Genomic DNA, 21,109 nt, shown 5'->3' on the forward strand with positions numbered 1-21,109 from the left:
TTCTAAATACGATCCCTGGTCCTTCTTAAAAGAGCAGGCCCCAATAGTGTTCCCACCTTGGAGGAATTGTAAATATAGAAAGCCTTATGGCTGTGTTCCAATCAGTTGATCGGTCATGCTAATAATACTGCTACTCCTGTAGGTGTAATTGAAAAGCACTGGTGAAAAGTCTCTTATTATTGGCTCCCCAGGGCTTGAGATTCACTTTTTAAAAGCATTTGATTGGGGCCGTAATGTAATTATTACTGCTGGAGGATCATGGGATGTTCTTCTGTACAGATATTCACCAAGCTACCAGTCTGGCACTATGAAACAAAAAACTCAAATCATAACAATTCACAGCATAGCTCTTATAAATGGGAGTTCTACATTTCCCTTCATGATGTTGTTGATTGCAAATCCTGCGTCTAGACCCTGATTGTTTCGACACTTGCCTGCTTAAGAATGCAGGTTTGCACTCTGGAATTTATTTTTATTGGTTTTTTTTATTATTCAGTAGAAATCATAATTTGTGTGCAATTGTTTTGCGGTATAAAAGCTTAGTCCAAGCTGGATCAATTTTAAGACTTGTAGCCATTTTAATTGTGCTCATATAGTGTGATCTGTGTGGCAAATTGCATGTCTTTCACTAGGTATGAAAACTGAAAATGTGTTTAATAGTTAACTTTGCTCTGACATTCTTCCCGAAATGCCGCATCAGAATGATTTTACAAACTGCATTTGTTTCCAACAGAATTTGTTTAATTTCATGCTGTTCTTTTAGGATTGCCTGTAACATTATTTACAAACATCCAATGACGTCGGAAAAAGTGCCATGTGTGGAGTATTGGAAGGGTGATTGTGATGGTAGATGCTTCGTTCGTAAAATGGCCAATTCGATAGCTGTTCCCTTGTTTCTTTGCTGTTAGACGTTGTGGTGTTTTGTCTGTTGATAGCCAATAACTCACGAAAGTGACAGATGCGGTTTGTTGCGTTTACTGTTGCAAAAGGAAATAGTTCCAGAGATGCAAGCTCCTCTGACTCCTCATTGTCTTTGAAAGGCGGTATTGTTGTGCTCTCTGCTCGCCACCCTACTCCTTGGAAACCCCAGAGGACGGCAGAATACATCAAATTTAGTTGGTTACCTTCAAACTGCATTCCTCTTAGGCATTACATCTGCTAGACTGGTAGGTGAGCTAAAGGCCCTTTGTTCAAGTGAAACTTAAACTGCATTCCGAGACGGGGAAAGCGATGCTCCAAAATGTACCTTTTAGTGTCATAGGGAGTGCCACGTTCATTTGATCCACTTTTGTGTTATGTTACAGCCCTGCTGAAAGAACTATATATGATTAGACTAGAACACTTTAACCCTTTATCTGAAAACTAAGAATGTTCCAACAAAGATCTTGGGTATTGATAAAGGATTCACTACTACGCCCACTTAATCTACTCATTTGCTCTGTTGCAGTACCATGCCTGTAGTCTGCAACTTTTTACACCATTGTTAACTTTTGTGTGCCTGTCAACTGCGCCAGGAAACCCTTCGGGTTAGCTGTACGCCCTATAAATTCTAAATAAATTCCTTCAAATTTTTTATTGAATGCTTTTCTCAATTGTCACTGTTGAATGCATTTAACACCCTTTGCAGTGTGTAGATGAGTGTGTTGTACGGTTCCGGAGTATACAAAAAAGTGATGGTATGAATGCTTGAATTAATCTCAACCCCAAGTAATTACTTGGGGCCGCATCCCAATCCATCTTCATTTTAACTCCATGTTGCTTCAGTTTGGACCCAGCTATATGCAAACCAGTCTTGACCCTGCTCTCGTCGGAACAGTCCAGCTTAACTGCAAAGCTAGGTCTTCCTTGAACCGAAACACAAGCAACCCAGGACCGGTTTTGCCCTAGTTATGGTCTCTTCAGCCAAGTACAGCTTTGTTTCACTGACAGTGTAGTGTGCACATGACCCACGTCTGGGCATACCCGTCCTACGTAGGGCGACAAACTATAGTATACAAAAAAGTAATGGAAGGAATGCTTGAATTAATCTCAGCCTCTGGTAATTACTCTGGGCCGAATCCCAATCCATCGTTATTTTGCACACCATGTCACCTCAGTTTGGACCCAGCTATATGCAAATCAGTCTTGACCCTGTTCCAATCGGAACAGTCCGTTCTGGGGCACAAGATGCCGGGCCTACTGTCATAAGCAGGCATAAGAACACAGGAGCGGCTTTTCAGCTTTCTGTGACTGCATATTAAGGCTCCATCATGACCTGTTTGTTAATACAATCGGTGGCATTACTGCTTTGACTTGTACTTCATAATTGACACTCATTTGAGGCACAGGATCTCACAAGGTTTTTTATGAAGTGAATGTTAATTAAGGATGTTGCCGATATTGATGGCCTGCGCTACAATTCTTAACACAGCTGTGGTCACTTATGTAACTGGAAACGTTACAATGTGTCAATAGCTGATGAAAATATGAATAAATAAGACTTTAAATGTAAGTTCACAGTGAGTTTTTATTTTTTCGGAATTTTTTTTCCACAAGCCTATCACCTCATGAGAAGCACAGCATTTTCTGTAGGTCAAGAGATTAAACCGTAATGAAGCTGAAGTATGCGGTGAGAGAATGTTTTCTGTTGAAGCGAATTTGATAACTGGACATACCTGGTGAGAGTTCATGGGAGTTGATTGCCTTCTGGAAGACTAGAAGCGGAGGTCCGAAGTGCAATATTCCAGGAGAGTTCCACTCTCCGCTATAGATAATTCTTGTTTCTACCAGGATTAGAAAAAGATTGCATGAGGCATTTGATTTTTTTACTCCAGCAAATCTTTATATTTAGCCTGATGCTGTTGCTGATATTCTAAAATCTCCCTTTAAGGATAAGCTTGATGTTTCAGACTGTAAGGTTGAGCCAGGTGTAGATCCTTGTTTCCAATGCTGTAATTTTCATGCATAGTCTAAGCCTTTAATGGAAACCAGTGAAGGCTGATCAGCAAGTGATTAGACTTCTGAGCCCTGCTGGTTTACTGTTTAGAAAAGGGGGTAGTGATGAACAGAGTGTCTGAATTAAGCAGACCACTCTTACCCAGTCCAAAGATCAGGGCTTGATCCATCACCGTTATTTATCTCACTGCCCCATCCCAGCTCAGAACCTGGCTATATGAAAATCAGTCTGTCCCTGGCCCAGTGCATCATGGGAACAGGGCAGACTAAACTACCAAGCCAATTCTTCACCAGAAAGAAGACAAGCTACCGGGGACCGGTTTCTAGCATTTCAGCCGTCTTTGGCCCGGCTTGCTTGAATCCTGATGGAGCAGTGAGAAAGGGACTCATGTCTGAGTATACCCTGCCACACCTATAGTGGCCAAAAACGATTTAGAAAAGGGGGTGGTGATGAACAGAGTGTCTGAATTAAGCAGACCACTCTTACCCAGTCCAAAGATCAGGGCTTGATCCATCACCGTTATTTATCTCACTGCCCCATCCCAGCTCAGAACCTGGCTATATGCAAATCAGTCTGTCCCTGGCCCAGTGCATCATGGGAACAGGGCAGACTAAACTACCAAGCCTGGGCAGCTCAGAGTAGTACTAAAATGTTATTCGCACAGCAAACCAATCGAATGATTAATGTCAAACACCTAATTGCACATGAATTTTCAATAGACTAACATTAGAAATTAAACTTAATACAATGGACTGTTCAGCACGTTCACAACATTGATCATAGAAATGAAGAACTAGCAGATCATCCTTCAAACTCTTTCAAATGCATCTCCTTGGCTAAGGAAGCTAAAAATTATACTTTTGCCCATACAGAGAGATTGGCTGCAATCGAATGTCAATGGTTTTCTGAAAAGCTAATAAAAAGAAATGCTTCACCACGACATTTAAACCTGCACTTTGAGTAATATGGCCTAACCCGGCCTGGTTGTGCTAACTGAACCAAACCTGTGTTAAGTATTATTTTTCTAATGGAAAAATGATTTTCTACTCCATGACTACTGTTTTAGGCACGCACCCAGAAGGAATTGCCACTACTGATTTGATAGGACCATCTAATGGACGTCATTCGGAAGAATTGTTCAGCAGTGATTTTTCAGTTTTGCAGAACACCTTTGTGGTAAAGGACCACCTTGGATGTTTTTTTCATACAGGGTGCAGCAATAAGCATTCGCCTTGAAAATTGCAAGGACTTTGTGAGGGGCAAGTATTTCAGAGATCATAAAATGTTTTCAAACCTTTACAGCACAAGTGTGGTGGGTTATCCTGTTCATAAATGCAGAAAGAGCCCAGGTTGTATTCACTGCATGTGAGAGGCGTCCATCCAGTTTGAAGAAACTCTAAAACCGATGTTGAATGGATCAGTAAAGTTATGGATACTCCCCTCATGATAAAGCATGCCATTATTATCCAGCTACTTAACCACATGGCTGCTGGGCGTTTCCCCCCCCCTGTGCTGGAAAATGCCATTTTAGTGGCACCATGACGAGCTCAGCTCGTCATCAGCACACGACACCCGTGGGTGATGACGAGCTGAGCTCGTCATCAGCATCGAAAGGGTTAAAAGGCCAATTGCAGATCTGCACATTCTATAACATCCCTTTATAGCTTAGTTCAGCAGCTCATTTCCCACCTTGTACTCCACCTTTGCTGTGATTAACTGGCTGACTTCTTTCCTGTCTGACAGAGAGCCACCCTTTTCGATAGCTGTAAGCACTTTTTCACCTTTATTTTTCCAAGTCCTTGGATACATTTCATCACTGCACTCTAACGGGACAAACGTTTCTCAATTTCGAACAGTCCTCACCAGGTGCAATTAGCATATTGCCTACTGCCTTCTATTCAAATGCCTTGAGCTTAAATGCTTGGAATAAGAAATCATGCTCCTAGACGGAGGTGCAGAATTGCTGCTTTTTGGCCAAAGGTCCTCTGTCATTCCTACAGCTTTCCATACTGGTTTTGCCTCAATCCTCATTAAAGAGGTTAGAAAAGGAGTCCTTTATAACTTCTCCTGATTCCCCACTGAATAACGTCAATTCCCCAAGTCATTCCTCTCTCTTACTGCAGTGGTATTCATGAAAGTCAGTGCAGAGGCATGCTACTGTCCATTTTTAACCCGAAAAGGTCCTAACATAGCTCTGTCCATGAGATATCTGAATTGGCTGCCAACTGTAGGGTAGCCAAGGAGATCCTTATGGTTGGCTTTTCAAAAACCTACGGCCATTTTGCGGTGGTGTTACTTTGTTTTATTAATTCCATCATTATGAATAATTCTTCTTTTAAAAGTGCCTTAAACTGCACCCATCTTCAATCCGATATCTTCAAATCACAGGCTTATGAACTCTTCTGTTATCGCCTGCCTCCTGTCCACCACCCACCCTTGCTCCGCCAAAAGTTTTACTCTCTGCTTAGGTGCAGCTATTCATAAGAATAAACACACAATAAACGAAAACACACAATAAACGAAAATAGTAATCTAATTGGAAGGATCACAGTGAAAAAAACAAAGGTCATTCAAAACTTAGTCACTAGCCTTGGTAGACATTTCTTAACCGCTCCTTCTTATATGCTATAATGGTCAATTGCAAAGACCTTGAAAGATCAGACTATAGGGTAAACTAATCTCACATGCTCTTGCAGTGAAGCAGAGCAGTCATAGTATTTATTAACAAAGTTGGCTTTATGGTGGATATAATGAAACGTCTTCACTTTAGTCTTCAAATTACCTACGCCTTCTGACTGCAGTATGGGTTATGCCTCAAATATCTGCTTTACTATATTTCTAAAATGCAGTTACTTTGCTAAAACATAAGATTGTCACTTTACTTGACACAAACAGAGGCTTGCCCCTTTCATAAAGTATTTTGCTCTGAAACACTAGATTTTTATTTTTTATTAAATACGTATATGCCCCCAAGAATCAGTTTGTCATTTACATCACGTCATCAATTGTGCTACCATCCTAGGTGAATACATTCTGCCTTCAATACCAATTTATCATTATCAACTACCAAGCATGTCCACAATATGGAAGAGGTTGTCAACTGCAATGCGCTGAGGTAGCCTGGATTATGTCAGGAATGGTCACAATAAGATAAAGGACCAGTGGTAGCATTGTGCAGCGGATAGCAGTTATTTCAAAGATGCTCTCAATTTGTCAGCCTTCTTCAGCCTGGATAGCTTGACTCCAGTGATGTGGAGAGCCTGGGACTCACATCTGAGCATACCCAGCCAACTCGGGGTGAAAATTGTAAAAAACAGTTACTGACAGAATGCAGCCTGAAGAAGGCTGATAGCCAGAAACCTGTCCTTGGATGCTTGATTCCGGTCTATGAAAGACATGGCTTGGTAGTTCGGGCTGGACTGTTCCCGTGAGGCACAGGGCCAAGGCTGATTTGCATGTAGCCATTGTCTGACCTAGGGTGGTGTGGAGTGCAAAAAAACGATGGATTTAGGCCCAGATCTTTGTACTGGGGTGAATGTAAGACATTGTTCTGCATTCTGTCCAACCGTGTTTTTTGCAATTTTCACCCAGAGTGGGCTGGGTATGCTCAGACGTGAGTCCCAGGCTCTCCACACCACTGGAGTCAAGCTATCCAGGCTGAAGAAGGCTGATAGCCAGAAACCGGTCCTTGGATGCTTGATTCCGGTCTAGGAAAGACATGGCTTGGTAGTTCGGGCTGGACTGTTCCCATGAGGCACAGGGTCAAGGCTGATTTGCATATAGCCATTGTCTGACCTCGGGTGGTGTGGAGTGCAAAAAAAGATGGATTTAGGCCCAGATATTTGTACTGGGGTGAATGTAATACATTGTTCTGCATTCTGTCAATCAACTGTGTTTTTTGCAATGTTCTGGGATGAAGGCACGTGTTGTAAAATATTTCCGCTTTTTGCCTAGATTTCAGGACCTGTCACTGCGGAGTAACTTTCCTAATACTAAGCATTCATGGAAAGTTCTACATACTGAAATGCTAATAACTTGTTTGTCGTGGTGACTGCGATCTGACAAAGACAAAGGCTTTTTTTGTTTAGTTTATGCCATAGGCAGGGTTATTAGGTTACATTGACTTAAAGGAATGTAAAACGCATGAGAAAGTAGAGCACCGCTACCAGTTAGTTCTTCATCTTCATCCGTCAGTGTCTGAAGGAGAGAGCACTTCTCATGAGATGTAATACGCTTGCCTTTGGGGACATGTTATTTATAACCATTCATTCCTACAGAAATTAACTTAAAATGCTGAAAACCTTTATTGGATATCCCCTCCAATAAAAAATATATTTAAAAATGTATGGTTTACTAAAGTGCAACTGCCCATTGTTTTTCTCCCAAACGTTCCTGATTGTATTTCCAGCCTCAGACATGGAATGAATGCCTCGTGAGGCAATAAGATTTCAAGCTTTTCCCCACATTTGAGTATGCAAGAGGGTCATAATACACAAGGTATATTTTTCCTTCATATGGTCTTACACATTAGGATCACTGTAGTATTCACCTGTCTGTTTTTCCTGGTTTTGAATGGAAGAGTGAGTTGAAGAGAAAGTAGAGTGAAAACCTAAACCAGTGTCCGATCACTTGAACCAGACTCCTTAATCTCAGAAAGATGCCTTTGATGGAAATGGGAATAGTGAATTAATTCCATGGACATGCTTTTCAATTTCAATCCTCAGTCCGCAAAACTATTGTGTCCTGCCGCATGTATGTAAGCATGTTATCTGAAAGAAACAGGTTAGTATTAGATTCCTTACCTTAGAATATCCCCAGGCATCAGACTGGATTCGGAAAGTTTTGTGTAGCAGTACCCCTGTGCATCGGTAGGCGTCGTCTGCGGCTCCACATCCGTCGTCTGTGTCGTTGGCGCCGGGATGATGTCGTCTGAGTACTTAGACGCCGCCCTCGCGCGCTGACGTCCGTTCTTCTTTTTTCCGCGCCAGCAAGCGCAGATCCGGAAAAAGCAGTTCTCCTTAGTCACTTTTTGACTAACTTTTTCGATCTTTTTGATCCTGTTTTTGAGTCGTAAGACTATCGGTGCCGTAGGGATGCCCGGGTTCAGCCCTGTACCGATTGCAGCCGACTGATGTCGGTTACCGACCCCTATCGCCAGTGCCTGTATTGTCTTATGGCCGACCATGATGACAAGTCGTGCCCCGACTGCCTGGCCTTGACGTCTAAGGCTAGACTGGAGCGGTCCCGTAAGCGCCTCTAGCTCCGGCAGTCGGCCCGCGTCGTTCCCAGTCCAGGTTGAGGAGGAGGTCGAAGGACCGGTCGCGGGGCCACAGTCATCGAAGCTCGGCGAGTCAACACCATTAGACGGGCTCCAAGTCCTCAGGTAAGAGGCACAAGAAGTCGAAGAGACAACCTCGCTCTTTTGACGCCCTCTGACGTTCGCGTGATGCGGCCGGGGGTTCGGAAAACACCGCCCACGCGGCTCTACCGGAGCCCCAAGCGCCGCTGCCAGCTCCATACCCGCGGGTCCCTGGGCTGACCGCGACGCCGGAGATCGATGCCTTCCTCATGGCCATGATGTCGCTCTCTCCTCCGTCAGGTCCCGCTGTGGCGCCTTCGGGCCCTGCGGCCCTAACTGGGAGCCCAAGCGAGCCAGGTGCTTCGGCGCCATCGGGTGCTTCGGCGCCGTCGACTACTTCGGTCCTGACGCTGCAGGGCCCCGCAGGATCCGGTTCTGGATCCGGGTTGCTGCTGGTCGACATTACGACCCCTCCGCCGGTGCCGACTCTCAGGGTGTTGCCCCTGATGCCGTCCCCGTACGACGACGTCCCCAGTCCTTCCCCCAGTCCTGATCCGGTGTCGGAACAGTGTCACTCAGCGCCGCATTCGACGCAGAGAGAAAAACAATTCTTCTATGATCTGGCCCCATCCTTTAAACCGGAGTATCAGGAGATGGGAGGCGAGGGAGATTGGGAGGGGTCTGAGGACCCTCTGGCACGGGAGTGCCAGTCGTATCAGGACTGGGCAGTGGATCTAGGGGAGCCCAGTGGTTTGGACACTTCGCCCGACACTGGTTTTGTCTCCCCTCCTACAGCAGCTACGGAGGAGGAGGCTGCTGACAGCGTGGTGCTGACGAGTGTGGCCAAGGTCTTGGCTCTTGAACATCCTTTTGGGGCCGTGAGGACTAACCTCACCGAGGTACTTGAACCGCAGGCAAGCTCTTCGGAGCCTCTACTGCGTTTGAGGCCCTTACTGATGTTCTGTTGGGCATTTGGTCCAGGCCCTCTACAGTTGCCCCTGTAGATCGGAACGTGGCCAGGCGCCACCGCCCGGCCCCTGGCGACCCTAGCTTCCTGTCCACCCACCCCACCCCGAGAGCCTGGTCATCCAGGCCTCTAACTCCCAGACCGCATTCCCGACAGCTCCACTTGATCGGGAATCCAAAAGGTATGAGCAGTTCGGTAAGAAGCTGTTCTCCTCACTCAGTTTGGGGTTGCAGTCGGTCAACACTGCTTGCCTTTTGGGCCCTTATACCCACTCTCTGTGGGACACGGTCGCGCTGCCAGGTTGCCTGGAGGAGGCACGGGTCAAACTCGCTGAAGCCCTTGCGGAAGGGCGAGATGCAGCACACGGTATTCTATCCGATGTGGACTGCATACCACGGACGCTCTGGGCAGGGCAAATTCCACGACGGTGGCGGTTCGCCGCCACGCCTGGCTGAGGTCCGCCAACTTTTCGGCTGATGTCCAGATTGGACATGCCGTTTGACGGCCGTCTCCTCTTTAACGACAAGGCAGACAGTGCGCTTGAGCGTTTCAAGGACTCCAGGGCTACGGCCAAGTCCTTGGGCCTGTCGGGCCAGCGGCAGCAAACTTCTGCCTTTCGTCACCAAGGATGAGGCACCCCCTCACGTCCTGCCAGCCACAGGCCGCAGAATAATATCCAGCGTGGAGGCGGACGTGGTAACCGCCGTGGCGGTGCCGGGGGACAGTGGCAAGGCCAGTCCACATCCACTCACGCAGCATCCGCCTCAAAGCCTTCCTAGTCCAAGCTTTCAGGCCAATTCGACGCCAGTGGGGGGCAGGGTTCGCCATCACCTCCTCCACCGGCGCACCATCATATCGGACAAGGTGGGTGCTGCAAATCGTCCGAAGGGGATACTCCCTCCCCTTCGAGGCGACCCCTCCAGCCATGCCACCGCAATACCACTGCGTATCGGGGGATCACTTGCAACTTCTGCAGGAGGAAGTTACGGCCCTCTTGGCCAAGGGGGCCATCGAGCGCGTTCCTGGGCCAGAAGTAGGGTGTGGTTGTTACTCCCACTACTTTCTGGTTCCCAAGAAGGACAAAGGGGGGCTACGTCCTATCTTGGACCTGCGGAACGTCAACGGCTTCCTCCGGAAGGAGAAGTTCAAGATGCTGACTTTGGCTCAGGTCTTAGCTGCCCTAGACCCTGGAGACTGGATGGTGGCGTTGGACTTGCACGACACTTATTTTCACATTCCCGTCCTGCCGGGCCACCAGCGCTACCTGCGGTTCACGGTAGGCCACAAGCACTTTCAGTTTACAGTGCTCCCCCTTGGCCTTTCCAGCACCCCTCGGGTGTACACGAAATTGATGGCGGTGGTCGCAGCTCATCTGCGCGGATCAGGGGTTCCGGTCTTCCCCTATCTCGACGACTGGTTGTTAAAGGCGGGCTCGCCCCAGACAGTCAGCCACCTCCAGACTATGGCCGACTTCCTGCACCTGCTGGGGTTCTCCATCAATGTGCCGAAGTCACACCTGTGTCCCCCTCAGAAGCTCATCTTCATGGGAGCGGTTCTGGACTCTGCGCGGTTTCGGGTTTTTTCTCCCGAACAGCGGGTTCGGGATATTCAAGCTCTGATTCCGATCTTGCAGCCTTTATCCCGAGTCTCGGTCAGGTTAATGCTGCGGCTTCTGGGACTTATTGGCTCCTGTATCCTTCTGATGCATCACGCCCGGTGGCAGATGCGGGCTCTGCATTGGGACCTGAATTTTCAGAGGGCCCAGTATCAAGGCAACCTGTCTGACCACGTCCTGATCTCGGAGGGCACTGCGAGACAGCTGCAGTGGTGGCTCACGGACCGCGATTGGGTCAGCAGCAGATCCCTCTCCCTTCCCCAGCCGGAGCACGTGGTTGTGACTGATGCGTCCCTCCTGGGCTGGCGGGGGCCACATGGGAGAGGCGGAGATCAGAGGCCCCTGGTCTATGGTGGAGTCCCGGCTCCACATCAATCTTCTGGAGCTGCGGGCGATCCGACTTACACTGAAAGCATTCCTCCACTCTGTCTGGGGGGGGGGGGTGTAGTGCAGGTGTTCACGGACAACACCATCGCCATGTGGTACTCCCAACAAACAGGGCGGGGTGGGGTCGTGGACCCTGTGTCAGGAGGCTCTCAGCCTCTGGAAATGGCTGGAACATCAGGGCGTGACCCTGGTGGTTCAATAACTGGCAGGTTCCCTGAACGCCAGGGCGGACTAACTCAGCAGTCGGTTATGATGGATCACGAATGGCGTCTGAACTCGGACGTGGCGCAAGGTCTCTTTCAGCAGTGGGGAGAGCCTTGGTTAGATCTATTCGCCACAGAAGAGAATGCGTAATGACATCAGTTCTGCACGTTGGAATTTCCAAGGCGGCACTCACTCGGAGATGCTTTTCGTCGCGAGTGGAGCTGCGGTCTATTGTACGCCTTTCCACCTATACCACTTCTGCCCAGAGTGCTGAAGAAGATCAGGCGCGACCGGGCCCAAGTCATCCCTGTGGCTCTGGACTGGCACGAAGATACTAGTATCCCGAGCTACTCAGCATGTCAGTCAATCCCCCGATTCATCTCCCTCTTTAGGAGGACCTTCTGTCGCAGCAGCAGGGGACGGTCCTCCACCCGAATCTGTCCAGTCTCCACCTCCATGCGTGGAGATTGAGCGGCGTCAGTTGAGGCCATTTGACTTGCCTCCTGAAGTTTGTGATGTGATTTTGGCAGCCAGGCATCCCTCCACAAAATCGGTATACGCCTGCAGGTGGAATAAGTTTGTGGCATGGTGCACGGCAAAGGCTGTGGATCCTCTTTCTGCTCTCCTTTCAGAGGTTCTCCTCTCTTCTTTCTCTTGCCCGGCAGGGCTCTGCTCTGGGCACTATCGAGGGCTACCTCTCTGCAATTTCAGCCTTTTTAAGGCTACCTGATCAGCCTTCTCTTTTCAAGTCCCCTGTTGTATATAGATTCTTGAAGGGCATCACTCATGTGTGGGACTTGTAAAGCGCACTGTTGCCCGAGAGCGTCCTGGCGCTGAAGACCGCTGGGGAACCCGTCCTGGCTTTCCCTGTGAGATGGTCCCTTCTGGGTATCTCCAAGGTGAAGCCAGGCATCCCCGGCGTCTGTGGGGGGGCGTTGTAGAGATGAGGCAAGCTTAATGCCCAGAGTTGCAGAGTGTGATTCCTGGTTAGAGTAGGCATCGAGGCGAGAATTATCGAGTCCGTTGACCCTGGTCCACGACCCTGCCGCGTCTGGGATTGAACCCTGGTCCCGGGCCGTTCTCTGCTTCCGGGTCGGCCGCCTCTAACCAGTGAGCCACACCACTCAAAACTCATATGTTTTCTCCTGTTCCTTTCGTGATGCCTCAGTGGGACTTGAACCTTGTTCTTACTTATTTGATGTGCGCTCCTTTCGAGCCACTTCATAATTGCCCTCTTCGTCTTCTCACTCTAAAGACTGCCTTCCTGGTTGCCATCACCTCTGTCAGGAGAGTGAGTGAGCTCCAGGCTTTCTTCCAAACCTCCTTTCCTTTCTGTCCATCCGGACAAAGTTGTCTTGAGAAGGCATCCCTCTTTCCTGCCCAAGGTAGACACAGCCTTCCACATTGGGCAGTCCATCACCTTGCCCACCTTCTTTCCGCCTCCGCATCCGTTGAAAGAGGAAGAGAGGCTCCACCGTCTGGACCCAAAACGTGCGCTCTCATTCTATCTGGATCGCACACTCCAGTTCCGGGTGGATGACAAGCTCTTTGTTGGTTACGTGGGCGCTAAGAAGGGACGGGCGGTGCACAAACGGACCATCTCTCGGTGGGTCGTGTTGTGCATCAAGTTATGCTACTTTATGGCTAAAAAGGAGACCCCTGTTGGGCTGAGGGCCCATTCCACTCAGGCCAAAGGGGCTACTACTGCCCTGGGTCGGGAAGTCCCTTGCAGGACATCTGTCAGGTAGCTACGTGGGCCTCGCACACGTTTGCTAGACACTACTGCCTGGACAGTCAAGTCCGGAGAGACTGCTTTTACGGCCGTTCTGTTCTCCAGGACTTTCTGGTGTGATCATTGGTTTGCAGACCCACCACCGGGGTTGGTATTGGGGTATCTATTTTAAGGTAAGGAATCTAACACTAACCAGTTTCTTTCAGATGCACAAGTTACTTACCTTCGGTAACAATATATCTGTAAGAAACAGTAGTTAGTGTTAGATTCCTTACTACCCCACCCATCCTCCCCATTCTGCCAACCAATGTCTAGGGTTAAGGTTCTTCCCTTTTAGGGCCCTAGTTTCATGGCACCAGTGTTGGTTTTTATCATGGCTCTGCGTTTCTGGCGCGGAAAAGCTGGGTATAAGAACTGACGTGAGCGCGTGAGGACGGCATCTAAGTACTCCGATGTCATCCTGGCGCCAACGACGACAGACGCGGAGCCGCAGACGATGCCTACCGACGTGCTGGGATACTGCTACGCAAAACTTTCCGGATCCAGTCTGATGCCTGGGGATATTCTAAGGTAAGGAATCTAACACTAACTACTGTTTTTTACAGATATATAGTTACCGAAGGTAAGTAATTTGTGCTTCAGTGAATCACCTTAGGTGTACTGTCAGACAGTAGGAGACCATCCGGTTGTAAAAGTATGAAGCCAAATGACAATGAAGGGTCTTCAGCACAGCACAAGTGCTTGAAAATAATCCTATGATTGATCGTGAACTTGGCTTTATTGTACGAGCAAGATCTGTTTTTTCTTCAGTTCTGCAATGTGGTGGGTTGCTTGTTTTTGGAAATGTTGGCGCTCTGCTATTCTCATTACAGTTGTCATAAATTGTTCGACGCGAGTAATGACAGCACAGCCTACCTGCATTGTATGCCTGACAGCCTGCTCATTCCCATTACCCATTCGGCTTGCCACATTAAAATTAATCTGCCATAGAGGTAGCTCTCTCAAACTTGCATGCACGCCAAACCCGCCTTAGGCTAGTTAGGCACAGCAACTTCGCGTGTATTCTAGTTTGGACAAAATCTTTTTCACATCCTAAACGGATTCTGTTTTTGTGTGCCTATAGCAAAACACTGTATTAATTTTACACACATCCCAAAGTAAAAAAAAGTTTAAAAGGTTATCCAATAACAAAGGGATAAGTTGCAGTTTGAGCTAGCCACAAATGGTGCAGAGCGGCAAACTAGATTGCGGAGGTGTCATACAATGCAATGTTTTCTTTACTGTGGTTCCAAATAAACCCTTTTCTAAATCACTTGGAGATGGACAGTTGCTTTCTAAGTACTACTACAAAAAAATTGTCTATCTTTCCTTAAACATCTCTATGTATTAAGAAGTGTTAAGTGCCTTAAACTAAATTCTACTGCTGAAGAATTATAATCGATGTGTATGCTTTTGTCTTTGCTGTAGGATAAAAGATATGTCTATGCAGGCTCAAACTCGGGGGTGGTACAGTCACCCGTAGCATTCTGTGAGAAGTATGGCTCCTGTGTGGACTGTGTTCTGGCCAGAGATCCCTACTGTGCTTGGAAGCAAGATACAACCTCTTGTGTTCACATTCCTGAGTCAGGTGCTAATGACGGGTATGTAACTGTGCATCACTTACTATAAAGCCACAAATGAAGCGGATAAATGAACCCGGAACATAAAATAATTATATACCTTGTATTCTTTTTAGAACTTTGGTTCAGAAATTAAATGGAGATGCTTCCTCTTGCTTAAGTAAGTTTGTTCATTTACAAATAAATAGATTTTTAGTTTTTTGCCTGTATTTTTTAAAATTACTTTGTACTGTATTTGAAATGCTTTTCAAGCATTGTTGAATGTAAGTCTAGCGAGACACATTCTGTTCGAAAATAGCAATCTTATATTTTGAGCCAAGCTTTTGAAGTCTTGTAGTTTACATTACATTCAAACATACATGAAAACCCATCTTAATATGCTCTCCATCCTTTTTGTGTATGATGCAGGCCTATCATCTTATATTTTGGTACACTATATTTTAGGAGATGTGTCCATGATGTTCCATTTCTTGTTTGGCAATACGAGTACTCATGTGTTCCCCACAGGCACATACCTGTTTTTTCTAAGTAAGCCATTTAGGAGTTGTGCAGCTATTCACATTCTTGGGCCACCCTCGACAGCAAGTATCACAACCTTGCAAACACCATTTCCCACTAGCCATAGGTCAGCCAGCACCCGTAAAATCCTTGTATGTTTGGACAGCCAATACCTATCCACAAGGCACTGTGACAGTTCTGTACCTCAGTGCTGCCCAATCTTAAGGGCAAGATCCCACCAATAATTTAGGAAAGATTAGCACATAATGTACCTATTTGTGGCATTTCAGAAACATGTCTGTCACTCTAGGAACTATAGACAGGACCGACGAGTGCCACAAAGGCCACTGGGATTGCCTCCTACCAGGGGTGCTTTTCTACATTGTCGGTTGGCTTTTCCACATGATCACGGTTGGCTTTTCCACATGATCACGGTTGGCTTTTCCATTTGAAATATCTGCTATATCAGATGAGTCCACTAGGCACTTTGATTTGATGTACATCTAAATCCCTGTTCCCCAAGTGTTGGATCAGCCCTGTTCACCTTTCAGGTGCTTAAGAGTTGTCCGTTAACACACACCTCTGGTAGCAGTCCTGTTGTCTATCCAGGATTTCTGGATCTCCAGAGGACCAGATTACCAACCTGTTTAGACCCCTGTGGCATAGTATTAGGCTTTGAAGAACCCATCCAACTGTACATCCTCTTCTCTTCTGAATCTACTACGGAGAAGCACGATTCTTCGTTTTCCAGGTCTAATTCTTTCTTAGGTGGGGGAATTTGGAGCCTAAATCCGAACGCTTTAAGCAAGGTGATGATGGTGCTATTGTTCCATCCTACACTCTGGAAACTATCACTGGGGGAATACTTCTCGAACTCCTAGTTCACCTCAGTCACAAAATTCTTAGCAACTGTACAAAGATAATTATTGGTAACCATTCATTCATATGCTATGAACAAAGTGTGCACATGGTTGTTTGACAGAGCTTCAGGTCTGATAACCTCCTTGTTCAAATAGTTTCAGTGGCAAGGCTCAGCATAAGTGATCCGGCTAAATCTGTCAGAGACGAAACCCAGATTTGATTGTGTGGTCCTATTTTTCTCTCATCTCCTCTCTGCCCTACATCCTCCTAGTCCTGCAAATCCTTTGCTGCTGTTCACTCGTCCTTTTCAATCATCCAGGCCAAGAGTTGTCCCTGACATTAATTCATACCTTCAGAGTCAGACACTATCTGTTGCAAGACCAAAGGACAATTAACTCCACTTCATCTTATATCTCAGTACACAATTCAGTTTATGAATACTTTCCTCCACTGCTTTGAGTGAAACAGTTTGCTATTAATTTTGGTCAACCTGGCCTGACTTGATCCAAGTACCTTTTCTAATAGACCATGGACCTATGGTAATTTGCCATCGACCCAGACACGTCTGTCTGTAAACTCATAGCAGGGTTCCAAAGCACACAAGTGGATACGTTCAGCAGACTATCGGATCGGATTTGCTAGAGGGTAATTCATATGGGTTTGTTGGAGCAGATCTTTCTAGTGTGAGGCTGCCAATTGGCTGGTCTGTTTGCCTTCAAAGAGGAGTAGGAAACAATGTTACTTCACATTATGGAGGGGCAGGTGGAACTAATTCTTGTTGAGGCATTCCTTTTACTTTGAGTGGAGTTGGTTTCTTTAAGCGTTTTGTTGACACCTTTGGTCCTTGAGGTAATTTACAAGTAACACAATAGCTTCCCATTCAAAATCATAATGATTTCCCCAATATGAGTGATACATTTTTTAAAAACTATTTTTAAGGCCTTTGGATTCATCTTATCGGTACAAAGATAAAATGGTCAGACACACCTGCTCTAGATTCCTTCCTAAGTTCTTGTCAGACTTCCTCATAATTAAGAGATGTTCCTTGTGATGATTTTTGTGATAGATAGGTGTAAGTGCAAGTTACTCCAGGTAAATCAACTGCCTCCTTCTAAGAGATCTGGCTGCCCTGGTTCAAAAAAAGTTGGAATTGAAGGGAATGGTTGAGTGTTGACATAACTAAGTTGAGGCCAACTTTCAGTTTTGTTGCATGAACTAAGAATTGGACAAATGCCTCCTAGGTCATAACATGGATCACTAACTATTAAACAATTATATGGCACAGTGATGCCATCAACCATAGGAATAACATGAATTTGTCATTATCGTGTTGAAGCTTTCAAGTAATTTTCTCACACTCTTTAAGCTCTGCTCACAAACTGAGAGACTACAAATGTTTTCTGTTGATTAAGTGCAATAAGTATGAAAAATCAACAGATCGCAAGTGAGCTTAGCAAATCCGCCACCAAACTTATTGTGTTCATAGGCCATTTTAGGATAAGGAACAACAATTGGTCCTTGGACTCTTTTTGTTAGCAATTTGTTAACTTTTTAGTTCGCATGCAGAAACATATTCGGCATATAATAGTCAATGTGCAATGCACCTTAGTAAAAGAGAAGTATAGATACCCACTGTTTTAGACAAAGTTTTCTATTTTATTCATAGTATCAGGAACATGTTAGAACATATTTTTACAATTAGATGTAGGGGAGTTACTCCAGGGGAGAGGGAGAAAAAGTGTGCTCTTGTGTGAGATAGAATTTGGAAAGAACAAGAAATGAAAGTCATTTAAGAAAAAAGGTTGTTTTTTTCAATGATTTAACATACAGAACTGGTTATATTAGCACCAGTTGGTTAAGGCCTGTCCATGCAAAACATCATTCTTTTTGTGTGGCATTGCAGAGAAATGTATCATCCGTTCCAGCTACAGGGTGATGGTATCCTATGGTACAGGCCTTGTAGGGGGTAAAAAGTCGACGTTTCAACCACTCTGTGGCGTGAGGGTATTTTAGAACCTCCGCATGCGGGTCTTCCTCAGGACAAGGAAGGAGTAGGGCAACCTAAATCAGGTGCCTGACGCTGGAAGGCCCTGTAGGTGGCTCCCACAAGTGCATGATCCGCATCACACTTGCGGAAGGGATAGGCTTCAAACACTGTGGTGGCCCGGTGTGTATTATTTCCGGAAAAATTAAGGCTCATTCCGGATGATTAATTGCGGAACCCAGTTAAAAATCACACTGTGTGCCCTTGATTTAAATGCTCGAGAGATGCCTCCGGTGACCGTCCTTCACATAATGTGGCTGTTTATAGAACAGGAACATCATGATGGCCTTTTCGTCAGCCTGCCGCAACTAGTACCACCCCTTGGGGTGTGCAACTAAGGGGGGCTGTTTCAGAAAGATATCTTTGTGGCTAGGAACAGCACACCCCAGCACACTGGAGACTCAAAAGCCTTTCCATAGTGCCTGACATTCCTCTGCAGAGTTACCAGACCACAGTTATAAAACCTTCCACTCAGTGGTTGGGGCAGTGGCGGTGCGTCCATTTGGGCGCTGGGGCGTTGCCCCACATGCCGCAAATGCTGCATGCCCCCATGGCTCATTCATCATTCGTTCGTGTATGTTGTGTTCGAATCATATGTATAACTTTACTTTAGAGTCGCGCCGCGCGGCTGACTGTTCCGGCGGGCCACGCCCACTTTGGTGACGGAGTCTGACAAGCAAGCATTGAGCAACCAGTACTGGCAACATCATATCGTGAGTGCAGTAGCCAGTGCGCATGTTCGGTATTGGGTGTGGTCATTTTAACAACCAGCCCGTACATGCGCACTACTACTAGCCGCTGCATTACCTTAGGAGAGCTTGCTTCGGGGGGCAGGGGGCATCTCTGCACTAGCCTATCCTGGCGCTGCTAATGCAGCATCTGGATTGGCTGAGAGTGAGAGACACCGTGCACGTCTGAGAGATTGTTAATCATTGGGTGCGGCGCATGGGTGGCCCAGCACTGCCGCACTGAAGCGATATAGGCAACCACATTCATACCGCTGTCAAGCAGGATTAATCTGATGCGCTGAGCTTGATAGCAAAACTGTACGAAACAGAGCTGCTTGTTTGGCATGGTATGTTGTCCCCCTGCCAGACTTGGAGTGGCCAGTTGGACCCACTGGGGCATACACATTAAGCGCTGCTCAACTTAACCAGCTATGACGTCACACCTGCTTTTAGTGACAACACGTAAGGTGCATTATGGTACTACCAGTTCTGAGTGTCACGAAAAATAAATAACACGCAGTGCCGCTTTTAAACGAAGGGGGCCTCGCTGAGACATCGTAGGAAATTTCATTTTAGAATCGTGAGTATGTAGTGACTCCTTGTTTCAAGTATAAAGAAAACTGGGTCCTGAGAGAGACGCCGCCATCAGTAACACATGAAGACTGCAGTGCACACATTTAGGGAGAGGACTCTTTGGAACTAGATTCTTGGAGACAACAACTTTCTGGGTTGCTGACTTATCGTGTCCCAGCGGCTTGCCTTGTTTATTGTACGTGCTGTTCCCTTGCGGGAAAGAGTTATACGAGATCTCAACACACTGATTTACAGAGCAATTCAAAAAGCGATCTTCCTGGCACCACAAACTCTGGCAGAAAAAGAAGTGTGTTCCCGCCACTTCCCGTTTCATTCCTCCATCAGTAAAGGAGACTTCCCGATCCCGAGGCAGTCTGCTGAAACGAAACCAAGCGAAACCATGATGAACCCAGACCAAGGTAAATTACTCAGTCTTCTCCAGTGGCGGCTGGTGACATTTGAAAGTGGGAGGGCGTAAAAGGGCTGGTCTGGATCAATGCCCAGTGGCGGGCAAGCGTTTAGAGCAAGCCAGACCATCATAAGTGCGGTTCGTGGGTTCCCCCCTCGATAACATTTTGAAAAAAGAGGGAGAAAATGGAGCATTTTCAATTACATTTTAGAGATTAAGAATGTTAATAAACCGATTATGAAAGTGTAGTTATGTAGTGCTGCCATCTTATGAATGTGACATGAACTACTGCCCGATCCAGGTCACCCTTGCAAACTAATTATTTTATTCATGCAAATTTACTTTTTTCAGTACTCACTTCCATCGGGACGTTTCAGTACAGACTTCCATCGGTTGCCAATGTAATATTGTAGTCTAAAAAATCCTCTTAGTTCCAAAAAAACAATCTGTGGCTTCATCTTTAAACTGCACCACGGTTTACAAGCCGCTAATTTCCCTTCATCCACACTACACAAGAAGTAATAAATTATCAATGTGCCCAGCTCTTTGTTGTGTGTCCCTGGACTGCAGAGAGCAGGGAGGCTGATGTTGTGATGAATAAACGTAGCCGATGTTGATAGATTATCCTTTATTGATAACATAACCCCGATTCACAGAGGAGGCACGGACGCAGCGGCTGACCAGCTCTCACCACCCGATCTGCCCCCGACCACCAACATCCCTCAGGAATACCAAGCACAGTTTGAACAATGACAGGTAAGGCAGAGCGAGGATGCACGAGCCCCAAGAACACAGCTGTGCAGTGCTCGAGCCTAGAAATGTAAAGACCGGTTCCGGGCTCGAGACACAACAGCTGACAGCTGCGTCAGGACAAGCACCGAAGATCTGACATGACAAGTGTCTAACAAGTTTCTTTCAGCCTGCAGAGAAAGACGACAATGACAGAGTGCAAAAAAGCGAAATCCAGAAACAAAATGAGACAGACTGTTTCTTTCTCTTTGCCGAAGTGTTGGCTATGACCTTTTTTCCGACCCGTGACCCCACTGGTCATTTCATAGGGCTGACCAGCCCCCATTATTCCTCACACTTGACTTGCCTGCCCATGTACGCCTGTCCGCGGATCAATAAGAGCAATTCTTGGAGAAATGCGATGTCTCCATGGCAACCAAGCCACACATTCTCATTGGAAGGCAGTGAGACCTGAAGCGAAACCTCTAGAGGTTCCCAGACTTTAAGGC

At 46.6% G+C, this 21,109-nt stretch overlaps 1 protein-coding gene across 6 annotated transcripts in view; it reads left to right on the top strand.

Annotated features, from left to right (window-relative positions):
• SEMA4D (semaphorin 4D) overlaps positions 1-21,109 on the top strand; it is a 1,027,601-nt gene that overhangs the window by 714,738 nt on the left and 291,754 nt on the right. For all 6 annotated transcript variants that reach the window (XM_086961137.1, XM_086961138.1, XM_086961132.1 and 3 more), the window contains exons 15-16: positions 14,607-14,779; positions 14,875-14,918. In XM_086961137.1, the coding sequence (XP_086817263.1) occupies positions 14,607-14,779; positions 14,875-14,918 (217 nt within the window). The remainder of the gene's footprint in view (positions 1-14,606; positions 14,780-14,874; positions 14,919-21,109) is intronic.

The sequence above is a fragment of the Lissotriton vulgaris genome, chromosome 3_1 (genome assembly GCF_964263255.1).
Source record: "Lissotriton vulgaris chromosome 3_1, aLisVul1.2, whole genome shotgun sequence".
Taxonomy (NCBI): domain Eukaryota; kingdom Metazoa; phylum Chordata; class Amphibia; order Caudata; family Salamandridae; genus Lissotriton; species Lissotriton vulgaris.